The sequence below is a fragment of the Lissotriton vulgaris genome, chromosome 5, assembly GCF_964263255.1.
Source record: "Lissotriton vulgaris chromosome 5, aLisVul1.2, whole genome shotgun sequence".
Lineage (NCBI taxonomy): Eukaryota > Metazoa > Chordata > Amphibia > Caudata > Salamandridae > Lissotriton > Lissotriton vulgaris.
The window spans coordinates 517,652,896-517,665,521 of record NC_141693.1 but is presented as its reverse complement, the minus strand read 5'-3'; the positions used below and the strand labels follow the sequence as shown (position 1 = coordinate 517,665,521).

General features: G+C 48.5%; 1 protein-coding gene across 4 annotated transcripts in view; it reads right to left on the bottom strand.

Annotated features, from left to right (window-relative positions):
• RNLS (renalase, FAD dependent amine oxidase) overlaps positions 1-12,626 on the bottom strand; it is a 513,712-nt gene that overhangs the window by 123,913 nt on the left and 377,173 nt on the right. For all 4 annotated transcript variants that reach the window (XM_086921948.1, XM_086921949.1, XM_086921951.1 and 1 more), the window contains one exon: positions 6,994-7,167. In XM_086921948.1, the coding sequence (XP_086778074.1) occupies positions 6,994-7,167 (174 nt within the window). The remainder of the gene's footprint in view (positions 1-6,993; positions 7,168-12,626) is intronic.

The following is a 12,626-nucleotide window of genomic DNA, read 5'->3' as shown; positions in this document are numbered from 1 at the left end:
TGAGCGTCATCGAGTGCTGCCGGAGCTTGCGTGCCACCAGCGGTATCAGAGGTGCTGGGGGAAAAGCGTACGCAAATCTGCCTGACCAGTTCATCCACATCGCATTGCCCTGTGATTGCGGGTGTGGGAACCTGGCGGCGAAGTTTCGGCATTTTGCGTTCTCCTTTGTGGCAAATAGGTCTATCTCTGGATGACCCCACCTTTGGAAGTACGGTTGGAGTACTGATGGATGTATCTCCCACTCGTGCATCTGATGGCTGTGCCTGCTGAGCAGATCCGCCATTTGATTGTCCTTGCCCGGGAGATGCTCTGCCATGAGGAAGATGTTCCTCTGAATGGCCCACTTCCACATGCTCTGAGCCAGATGAGACAGCTGTGGAGAGTGTGTGCCTCCCTGCTTCTGGATGTAGTACATGGCCGTCATGTTGTCCGTCCGGATCAACACGACCTTGTTGCACAGATGTACTTTGAACGCCTTTAAGGCCATGAAGATTGCCATCAGTTCCAACACATTGATGTGCATCTTCCGTTGCTGCAGTGTCCATAGTCCCTGCACCGTGTAGTGGAGTACATGCGCTCCCCAACCCTGGAGAGAAGCGTCCGTTGTCAGGACAATCTGTGGGACAGGCTCTTGGAATGGTCGGCCTTTGCAAAGGTTTTGTGGATTCCACCAATGCAGAGAGTTGTATGCCCGACCGCTCACCAACACTAGGTCTGTCAGTTGCCCACGAGCCTGAGTCCACTGACGTGCTAGGCACTCCTGAAGCGGACGCATGTGTAGTCTCGCGTGCGGGACAATGGAGATGCAGGAGGCCATCATGCCTATCAACTGCATGAACACCTTCGCTGGAAGCGAGTGCTGGGGTCTGAATCGTTGAATCAGCGCCTGGATACTGGCGATTCTCACTGAATTTGGCTGCGCAGTGGCTGCCAGAGTGTCGATTGTCGCGCCCAGATACTGTCGCACGTGGGCAGGCTGGAGATGGGACTTGGGGTAGTTCAGAGAGAAACCCAGATCGTGCAGGAGATGAATGGTGCGTGACACATGGTCTACGCACTGTCGTTCCGTCCTTGCCTGAATGAGCCAGTCGTCCAGGTAAGGAAAGACGTGGACGTGCTGGCGACGGAGATGCGCCGCCACAGTCGCTAGGCACTTCGTGAATACCCTTGGTGCCGTGGTGACCCCGAACGGCAGGACCTTGAACTGGTAATGCTGGTCTAAGATCGTGAATCTGAGATACTTTTTGTGGGAAGGATGCAGGGGGATATGAAAATAGGCCTCTTTCAGATCCAGCGTAGCCAGAAAATCCCCTTGCTGAAGCAGGGGAAGCACTTGCTGCAACGTGAGCATATGGAAGTGCTCCGAGAGTATGTACCAGTTTAGGGGCCTGAGGTCCAGGATGGGCCTGAGGGATCCGTCCTTCTTGGGAATCAGGAAATACAGGGAGTAAACCCCTGTTCCCCGCTCTTGCGAAGGAACGAGCTCTATTGCCCCTTTTTGCAGCATGACTAGAACTTCCTGCTGCAACAAGGTCAAATGCTCGCCTGACATAGGACCGCTTCTTGGGGGTATGTCCGGCGGAATGGAAGTAAGCTCTAGACAGTACCCGTACTGGATAAGGGACCTCACCCACCTGTCCGTGGTGATGTTCTTCCACGCCGGCAGGAACTGCTGGAGTCTCCCCCCAACCGGTGTTGTATGGTCGGGGGGCAGTGACAAGACGTCACTGCTTGTTGGTGGTGGTGGACCTGGAGCTATTGTTTCCACGTCCTCTGCCCTTGACATTATTGCCTCTGTAACCACCTCTACCCTTGTTGTTGTACGGGGTCTGGGTGTTACTTTTGTAATACTGCGTGGATTGGGATGCCTGCCCCCTTGTGGTGCCTCTGGAGTTTGAGCGGCGAAAGGAACCACTCCGAAACTGCTGACTTTGTAAAGCCCCCATTGATTTGGCAGTTTCCGTATCTTTTTTCATTTTTTCCAGGGTGGCATCCACCTCAGGTCCAAACAGGTGGTCAGGATTCACTGTTTGATTCAGTATCGTAGTTTGGATGTCGGGTTTGAACCCTGAAATTCGAAGCCAGGCATGGCGTCTAAGCAACACACTGGTGTTGATAGCCCTGGAGGCTGTTTCTGCCACGTCTAATGCACATTTGATGGATGCATTTGTAATGAGTTTGCCTTCCTGAATCAGCATCTCCCCTGCCTCCTTGTATTGGTCAGGTAAGTGTTGCAGTATGGCCTCTAAGGTGTCATAATGGGCCCTATCATAACGTGCAAGCAGGGCTTGGGTGTTAGAAATTCTCCAGATGTTAGCTGCCTGTGCAGCAATCCGTTTGCCTGAGGCCTCGAAGATCTTGGACTCTTTGTCTGGGGGAGGAGCGTCACCAGTAGTCTGAGAGTTCGCCCTCTTCCGAGCGTTGGAAACAACCAAGGAGTCTAATGGCAAGTGTCCCTTGATATAGGTAGGATCCGTCAGCGCCGCCTTATATTTCCTGTCGATTCGAGGGTTGACCACACGCGCCCGTGTGGGCTCCCTGAAGACTTCCGCTGCATGTTTAAGCACACCTTTGAGCATCGGCAGCGTTTTGACTGTCTTCTCAGCCACAGAGAAGGTGTCGAATAAGAAGTCCACATCCACGGGGTCCGAGTGCAGCTCGACGTCGTGGTTAGCCGCAGCTCGCTCGATCAGAGCATTAAAGGCCGCCGAGTCCTCCGTCGGGGACGTCTTGGCCGCAAAGAGTTGCGTGTCCTGACCCGATTGCGGGTCCTCCGTGTCGCCTCCGGCGGACCAAGGGGCACGCTCCTCCTCCGGATCCGAGTACGCCGGATAGGTGTACTCGGCATCGTCTTCGTCCACATCACCTGCGGGGGAATGCGTTGGCGAGAGTCCCATGGCCTGTGGGGACACAGGTTCCACCAGAGTCGAAGAGTCCCTTTTGTTTTTGAGAGGGATCTTGAAATGCTCCAACGCCGGCTCCGTCGTGATCTTCCTCTTGAGGAGAGACAGTTTTCCGGTGTTGGCGTCGATGATTACCTCACGACGTTCTTCCTCAGCAAGCGGCTGGAGCCGAAGCTTCGACGCCACCAAGGTAGCTTTCGGCGTCAATACCTCCTTCGAGTGTCCGCCCTGTGTCGACGCGAAGGCCTTCGGCGCCGTCTTGGGTGGTAGGGTGAAACGAATAGGCGTTTGCCCCTTCGCAGGCTTAGGTGGGAGCTTAGGCGCCACAGCGTCCTGAGCGGGAACACTGTCCTTTCGGATCCGCTGCAGGGATTCCGCTACCTTCACCGTTAAGGCCGGAGAGGGCTTGACCGGTCCGACCGACCCCCGTCGTCGAGAGCCTGATCGCCGGCAGCCACCTTCTTCGGAGCCGACGCCCCATGGCCATGAGCGTCGTCGCCCTGCCGCTTCCTCGGAGCCTTTTTCGGGTCCGCGACCCCTTTCGAAGTCGACGCAGACGCGTCGGACGATTTCGCCTTCGGCACCGACCCCGAGGGCTTCGGGTCGGCCATTTTGGCGTGGCTCTTAGAGTCGGCCATTTTGACTTTCTTGGAAGTTGACGCCTCCAGAACCTTCTTGACCATCTCAACTTTCGCTTTCGGTTTCGCATCCGAGGGTGCGTGACCAGTCGGCTTCACTTTCGTTTTCTTCGAAGTAAGCGATGGTTCACAAATGTCCGTGACCGGGCCCAAAGGCGGGGACGTAGGACTCATAGTTAGATCTTGGGTAAGGCCCGAAGGCGATCCCCGACCTGGGCCGTATGAAGGGGACTAACCCCTGAGTCTGCTTGGGGATGCTCCTCCTCCGAGCTATCTCCCATCGTGGTAAAAGTCTGATCGTCGTCCCCTACCTCGTCGGTGACTTCGGCAAAGTTCTCCTCACCCGCGTCGTAGGTCTCCCCTTCGGATGCGGGATTAGAGTCCGAACCTTGCACGTCGTCTTCGTCCTCGACAGATTCTTGAAAAATGTCATCTGGTGGGGGCGCCGCAGCTGATAACTTAGCCTGGAGCCTATGGGCTCGACGAATCTTTAAAGTCTTCTTGCTCCGGAACTTCGAGCACGCCATGCAGGCGTCTTCGCGGTGATCCGGTGACAAGCAGGTATTGCACACCGGGTGCACATCGAGGTGTGAGTATTTAGAGTTACACACCGGGCACTTCTTAAACGGAGTCCGCTCCATAGCAAGAGTGTAGTGTAGGCCCGTCCGCGCCGAAAGCACGTGGAAGGGCAGCAAGAGATCGGGGCTGAGAGTCAGAAAGAAACCCGAACGCAACTATACCGACGCCCAGCCTAAAGACCTTTTGGTCTCGAGTAGAAGTTGAACAACTATCGGTTCCGACAGAGGGAACCGAAACACATCCGAACCCAATGGCGGAAAAAACAATCTGGGGATGGAGGCGATGCCCATGCGCACTGTAGTCCAGGGGAGGAGCCACCTATCTCGTGATACTTCGAAGACTCTTCCAGGACAACAATGTGCAATCATCCGGACCCAACACTAGGTGGCGATCTATGCACAGATATGAATTCAGCAGCCCACATGCCTCGAACACTCACTTTACGCCACCACGCCTAACGCGATCCTCACGGAAGCTGGAACAAGGTCACTGAAGACCAGCCCACCACCTCCCTCAGCTATACCTCACCACAGATAACCACGGATGCCAACACCTCAGCAAGCAACCTCCACCGTTGGATCTCCGACTGCGCCACCACACTGGCCCCCCTCAAGAAACCTTCAGGCAAGCATGCCTCCAAGAAAGCCAACTGGTTCTCCTCCACCCCCCAAGATTCCAGGCAAACCTCAAGACAACTCAAGAAAAGATGGAGGAACAGTAAGATCACAGCATACCACACATGCTTCATATTTGCCATCACCACGCACCAGCACCTCATCAGAACAAAAAAGAAAGCAGCCATCGAGGAACGCATCAACACCAATGCACAGAACAGCAAAGAACTATTTGCCCTAGTCAAAGAAATCACCAAACCCATCGCAGAGAAAGCAGACAGCCCCATCCCAAGACCCCTGCGACAATCACGCCACCTTCCTCCCCAGCAAGATCAAGGCAATCTATGACCCAAGACCCACCCCACCCACACTCAATAGCTCCCGCCTCCAGAAGACCCTGACCAACTTGACTACCCTCGCCTCTGACAACACCCTCAGGATGATGAAGAGCAACCTTTCGGGAGCACACTCGTGCCCTTCCCCTCAACTTACATTTTCAACAATGCCGGAACCTCTATTTTTCCAGAATTCTGCCACACCATCAAGGGCTCCATTGAGTCTGCAACTTTCCCAGAAGACTGGAAACACGCACAGATGAATCACCTGCGGACGAAAACTTCTGCCGACCCAACACACCTCAAGAACTACAAACCCATCTTTCTGCTCCCTTTCTCAGCCAAAGTCAACCAGAAAGCCATCAACGCCCAACTCTCTGAGTTTGCCAAAACAAACAACATCCTGGACCTCTCCCACTCGGGCTTCAGAAGCAACTACAGCTCTGAGACTGCTCTCCTCACCTTTACAGATGAATCCACATCCTCCTCGACCAAGGAAAGACTGTAGCCCCCATCCTCCTGGACCTCTTGGCTGCCTTCGACACTGTCTCCCACTACACCCTCTGCACAAGACTCCACAACTCCGAAATCCATGACAAAGCCCTTGAAAGGATCTGCTCCTTCCTCACCGGACAAATGCAGAGAGTCAGACTTCCACAGTTCAAATCAGAACCCACAGAGATAAGCTGTGGAGGGCCTCAGGGATCCTCCCTGAGCCCCACCCTCTTCAACATATACATGGCTCACTTGCAGCCATTGCCAGAAGCCACAGACTCAATTTCGTCTCCTAAGCTGACGACATCCAGCATATTCTCTAACTCACAGACGAACCCCCAGTCGCCAAGAGGAACTTCCACAACAGGATGAAAGCAGTTGACACCTGGATGAAGGACAGCTGCTTCAAGCTCAAAGAAGACAAGACAGAAATCCTCCTCCTGGACTCCTCCACCTCTGAAGACTGTTTGGGGCCCACAGTGCGCGGAATCCACCCCACACCCACGGACCACACACAAAAACTCTGCATCATCCTTGACTCCTCGTTTCTCTATGAACCGCCAATCAATGGTGTCTTGTCCTCCAGCTTCCACAAGCTCTGCCTCCGTCGTAAGATCTTCAAGTGGATCCCGAACGAGTCCAGGAAAACGGCCACCCATGTGCTCGTCAGCAGCAGACTCGTCTATGGCAATGCACTCTACACTGTCACCACCCAGAAACAAAACAAAAAAACTGCAGACCATCCAGAATGCCTCCGCCAGACTCATCTTGAAGATCCCACACAGCAACAACATCACCGGCCACCTGAGAGACCTACGCTGGCTACCTGTCAACAAGAGAATCACCTTCAAGTTTCTCAAGCATGCCTACAAAGCCCTCCACAACCCCAAACCTGTATACCTCCACCACTGCCTCCCCTTCTACACTCCCACCAGACATCTCTGCTCCATTCAACTAGCCCAGGCCACCGTCCCACGGATCCGCAAGCCCGCGGTTGGAGGAAGATCCTTCTCCTACTTAGCTGCGAAAACCTGGAACTCCCTGCCTCTACACCTCAGGCAATCACCATCGTTGCCGCAATTCAGGAAGGTCATCAAGACCTGGCTCTTCAATTGAACCACAGACCTGCTCCACCCAGCACCTTGAGACCCTCATGGGTGAGTCTTTATGCTTCATAAGACCCTGATTGATTGATTTATTGAACTACCTTCAGCAGGCCCTGCATAACTGGCTTGCCTGTGGTCACTCTCGCCGTGCAATGGCACAGCGTTAAGCAGAATACGGCTGAGAATAATTGCCAGTGGCTTAGAATAGTTCCAGTATTCCCTCCATTGTGTTTTTGTGTTCTTATCGTTCTCTTTAAAGCCATTTTTCCCGACTTATGCTGCGTATTGCTAATGAGTTTAAAAGAAATTAGGCGTTTACTGACCTATGCCGCGTTTCTTGTTATCAATGGAGATGAAGCGTATGCAGGGATTGCTGGTGATGTACTGTGCTGCCCAGGGGACATCTAGCTCTGTGCCAGCTTCGTAAAAGAGTCCCAGTGCATAGCGAGAAGAGTAGCTCACAGCTTCCAGTTGGTGCCTCTGACTGGTGCTGATCACTGTGGAAAAATTAAATACGACAATCACATCTTCTGGTGGCAAAACAAAAAAAAGAACACCAAAGATTTGCAGAAAGGCAGTTTGCATAATTTAACAAGAACAGTAGCTTGGCAAAAGTGACATGGGCACTATCGGAATTAATGAAAATGTCACCTCAAACCTTGATTAGGTAGTAAAAGATATGCATGATTAGGGCACAGTAGTGCCCCAAATATCTCTAGGCTTCCTGACACCCAAGACCAAGCTAGGGGGGGTTAGGTTATCCTAATTGAATGGTGCTCCGGCTATGCTCTATTTAGTATAGTATTAGAAACAGATATGAGTAAGAAAGCAAATATTAACAACAATTAACATGGTTGAATTGTCATATTATTTACCATTATAACAATGCTGATTACAGTAACTTGTCTCATCTTTCTTACAATCGTAGCTCAGGCTTTCTATGCAAGAATACAATAATTTCAAGAATTTTTTGAAAATGCATTGTCGTATCTGTCTTGTGTTTGCTTACCATGGGCATGCACGAGTGACAAAACAAAAGGGTTAGACCTATTTCCATGGATTCCTTGGGAATCAGTGTGCTATTTTCGAGGTTGCCAACAACCTCTGTTACCCTGTTACCCTGTTACCCTGGTCAGTTTAGGGGTTGGAGGTAGTACTGTGAGCTTGCCGAAACCCATGAACACTCACTGATCATATACTGGACTAAGACTAAATACTATGAAGTTTGTGTTGGTCTAATATACAGTCCTGTTATATTTGAACGAACTTCATGATAACAACACCTCGATCCCATCCTAGCTCATACTTACATGGAAGAATTTGTGAATCATCCCTTAATTCCCTCCTTTTAAGGCACGCCTTTCACCCTCAAGAAGGTTCCACCTCAGGTAGAGATGACACAAATATTCTCTTCAAGTAAAGTTTCTGACTGTTTCAAGCCAATAAGAATAAACAATATACACAACAAAAAGTACCCTTATCACTAAAGCTCTGGTGAGGTATGTATGATTAAAACACTACCCTATAAAGCTTACACTGCTCTGCAACATACAGAAGCCTGCAGCAGAAAACTACAGCATTCTTATGGCCTTCATGCGCAACATCCAATAATGCCCACACAGGTCACTCCTGGCACGCAGGCTCCTGTACAATACAAAATTAATAAGTATTGCCAAGTGATACAGGCCACACTTGTAGCAATGGACACAATATATTAGAATGCTTTCAAAACTGAATGCAATGTATCTTACTGTTGAGATGCCTGTGCCACCTTCTCCTCACCTTCTCATGCCTAATTATGATGAGAACTCAAATGCGACACCTCCATCTTACAGGTAAACCTCTTAACCAGAAATAACCTGCTTTCTCACCCAATTTCACACTTCAGCTACTGTGCACTTACCTACTACCAGATAAACTGTGCTGGAACCAAACCAAACAGACCTGTGGATCTTTTCCTACTGGATGCCCATAGTTTGTGTCTTGCATTTCACCAAAGACAACCCATGTCTTCCCCTCCTTTGTCAACTGGAAGATTTTACATCCAACAAACTCATGAGTGTAATGTAAGGTGATCAGCAGAGATCAGTTCATACATAGCCCACGGCAACTGTGTCATCTTAAAACCAGTCAATTCTACTCTTTTTCGTTCATTCAGTACAGTTTAACTTTGCATGTCCTTTTACAACAAGACCTGCCAAGGTCGAGTTCATTTGTAGAGTAGTTTGGCTCTATAAAAAGATTTCAGCTAGCCTTCGTCTCTGTGAGAATGCAGCCCAACACTATGTATTTTGTGCCGTTTGTAACAATTTCGCTACACTAGGGTGAATGCTGAAACCTTAACCTAGTTAGCATAGACTTTAGGGCTGGTGATGAATCATATGTTATATACCTAGTTCAAATTTCATTAGGTAAAACGTAGATCCATAGTATAATAATTGTAGGATTTTTTTTATCTGAAAACATAAAAAAGGGTATAAGGACTTTTTTTTATTACATGAGCAGTTTTCTTCATTATCATCTGAGTGCTGCATTCCACAAATGCAGGAAAAAATATATGCCCACTAAATTGAGATATGCCACTCTTTTGTCTGCTAGGAGGAATTATGAGAAATGGGAAAATGCGGAGCAACAGCAGGCAACAGTAGAGAGCATCACACAGTTATACATGGTAAAAGAACAGTGCACACCAAAAACTTGTGTTGATGAGGAAGAGGTGAAGAATATACTTTAGAACAGAGTGCAGGACCTCTAAGGTCATAGTTAAAGGAAAACTTGTGTTCTGCAAGCTTACAGGAATTTATGGTTTTATCACACAGGCACATATTATGTTGTCCTAGTTAAACAAGAATGAATGGAAGATGATTGAAGAACATGAGCAGGAGATTGAATGAGCCAAGAACACACAGGATCTGATAAGAGGTCTTAGATGATAAAGCACACATACCAACACACATGCATTCAATCCAAATACACATGCATTCAAAAGTAGAATAATACTTTGTTTGTTGAGCAGTTAGACCTGCAATAAAGGATGTGTGGTGAATTAGGTTAAAGTCTAGGGTCATGGTGACCTCATTTTCTTTTGATAATTACTGTATACCAATGCATAACCATCTAGTAATCTATTTTCAGAGCTTTTGTAACCCCCCATAGACCAACTCTGTATAAAAGAAGCTGCTTGTGAAGCAGCATATTGAGACCAGCTGTTTACTGATGTGGACTTGCTATTCTCCCTTTCGCGACAGTAAAGGGCTGCTTTTACACTGCCAAAGAGGAGTTTGCCTTTTCTTCATTTTTAAGTTACCCTGCAACAGCTGGTGAGCCAGCCAGGAGTCCCTCCTGCCCCCACCTGACTGCTAAAACAGGAATATTGCCCACCCCAGAAGCACAGATATTGCGCACTTTTTGAAGAGGTAAGCAGACACCCCGTTCTCTGAAGTTCTGCCTATTCTTGGGGAATGGGTAGGATCCGGGGATTGCCGTCTTTTAAAGGTGAGGACAATGCAGACTAAGTTCCATGTTTTTGTATATATTGTGCGACTTGGTAACAGTAAACACAAATTTAGATGTAGATGTGGGTAATTCAAAATTGGAGGATGCCAATATGTGCGTCAATGTTTGACATAGAGGGATAGCTGAAAAGCTAATGCCACTCAACTTTACCTCCAGGTAGGATTGTTAAAGAGTGCAGGAATCGTTGTTAGCATGAGCTAAAAGCCATTTTGTTCTTGGCAGCCAGTTTAGTTAGCCATGTGCTCGCCATGTGCTTTCTCCCTCTTCCAGAAGCTTGCACATGCTCAGAAAGGCCTAGCTGGTAGAATGCCCCTGCTCCTAGTGTATAACTGTCAGGCTGTTCTTACTGATGTAAGGAGAAGTATCTCCTCCCACTTTGTTGAGCAAGCAAATTTTGTATAACCATATTAGTCAAATAGTATTCTTGTATGTGCCAGGACCTCCCCTTGGTTTTATGCTGACTATGTAACAAATGCATATATAAGGCCCCTGTTCTCTGTACTCCTTAGACTGTCTCCTACAGTGCCCTGAGGGTATTGTATGATGCAGTCTCCCTAATGTGAGGTTTTTAAATATTTCCTTTGATATTAAAGCTTCCGTGCCAATCTCTTCTTTGTTGGTTAAGAACCGGTGTATCAGTGAACCCCTAAAAATGTTTTTATTTCTACAGGATCTAAACACTCGAATTACAATCCTGGACCTAATGTCCAGAAGTAATCCCATGGTCTGAGAGACGCATAGTTAGAGAAGGTTATCCTCTCTAAGTGCTGAGTGAAGTGACCAGGGGTAGCCGGTTGCATCTACTGTTTAGAGTTAGAAAAATGGTGATTAATATTTAGAAGTAGTTGAAGTGTTCATATTTTTTATTCAGATGGTGAGTGCGTGTGTGTGCATGTTGCATAATGTTATTGTAATGTATAATGTTAAATATATGATTGGCAAAAGACAATTGTTGAATTTTCTTGTTAAGGAGGACTTGTATAAAGTTTTAAAGAAAAATGTATATTTGACCAGATACGAAAAAAGTTACAATTGCAGAAGTGTTAGAAATACGAGTGATCAGGGAGGCTATCTTAAAGCATATTCAAATTACCATTCCAGGAGATCAGAGAAAATGACACAAATATTGTTTAGACCGTTTTAAAGCCACTGAGAAACACATGAATCCCTGGCCAAAGAAAGGGACAGTTGACAACAAAATATTACAGCATATTATTACACATTTTAAAAGTAAATATACAGGAGCCAAATTGCAGAAGTGAGAAGCCACCTTAGCTTTATACAAACCTTTTGTGAGAAGTCTAAGGACTTCTCAAAAGTTGATACACCCGCACCCAGTCTACTCCCCCACCCCCATACGATTCTATCAGTACTTCAGTACTTCTCCCAAAATACCTGGTATTTATCCACTGATGTAGCTACAGAAAGCCACAGTGAGATTTGAGAACCCTGAAGTTGAGACCGCTTTACAATCCCTAAAAGTAATTTCTAATGTCGCCCCACAAATGTCTAAGCCTAAGCAAATGAGCACTCTTAGACAGCAAGTAAGGGTGGGTGACTCCCAGTTTTCAGGAGAACTAGAAGTGCTGTTTACCCTGCATTTAAATTCAGCCTCTACCCAGGAGGATAGGGATGAAGAGCATGGTCCAGTGACAGTGAGGACCAGTCACGTGTTTTAGCAGCAACATTGCATTTGTTGCAGAGACTAGACACTACAGCAAGAGTAGTTTGGGAGTGAATGTCCACCCAACAGTGAAGCGATGCAGAGGATGCCAGATGGAGGGACTATGTGGATTGGGCTCCTAGTATGGCGCGATGGCCAGTATCCCAAGGAAGAGATAGAACTAAAGGTTGTTTACCACTCTGGCAGAAGGAGAAGGAACACGTACTACATAATAGAAAGTGCTCTTCTCCGCTCTTTTTTGGAACTGGCTTCATGGGAAGGTGTTCTGGGTCCAATTAAGGGTTGGGGATAGGGCTGCAATTTCCATTCTCTTAATAAAGATGTTTTGGCCCCAGGGGATGGAGTCCCCAGGGCACAAAGACCAACTCTACGCAGAGCACATCAAAAGCTGTATGCAGTGAGGGATTGGCAGTCTGCTGGGGTTTGGCCACAGAACCTGGCAGCAGGCCAAGTAATTTAGCCAACCCCTCGCTGAACCCGGCCAAAGGGTGCACCAGCATGGGGTTGGCTGCCTGTGGGGAGTTGGAAGCAGGGCCTTGCTACAAGACAGGCTCTGTGGCTAACTCAACGTCATGCATGGACAAATGCTGTGCACATCATGATGCTGGCTGCCTCCAGGTGGCTGACTAAAGGAAGTTGAGTGCAGGGCCTGACTGCAAGCGAGGGCCTGTGGCCAATCCCAACAAATTAGTAATGAAATGCTGTGCGAAGCATGGGGTAAGCTGCCTTGGGGGAGGGTTGTCTGCCTCTGGGTGA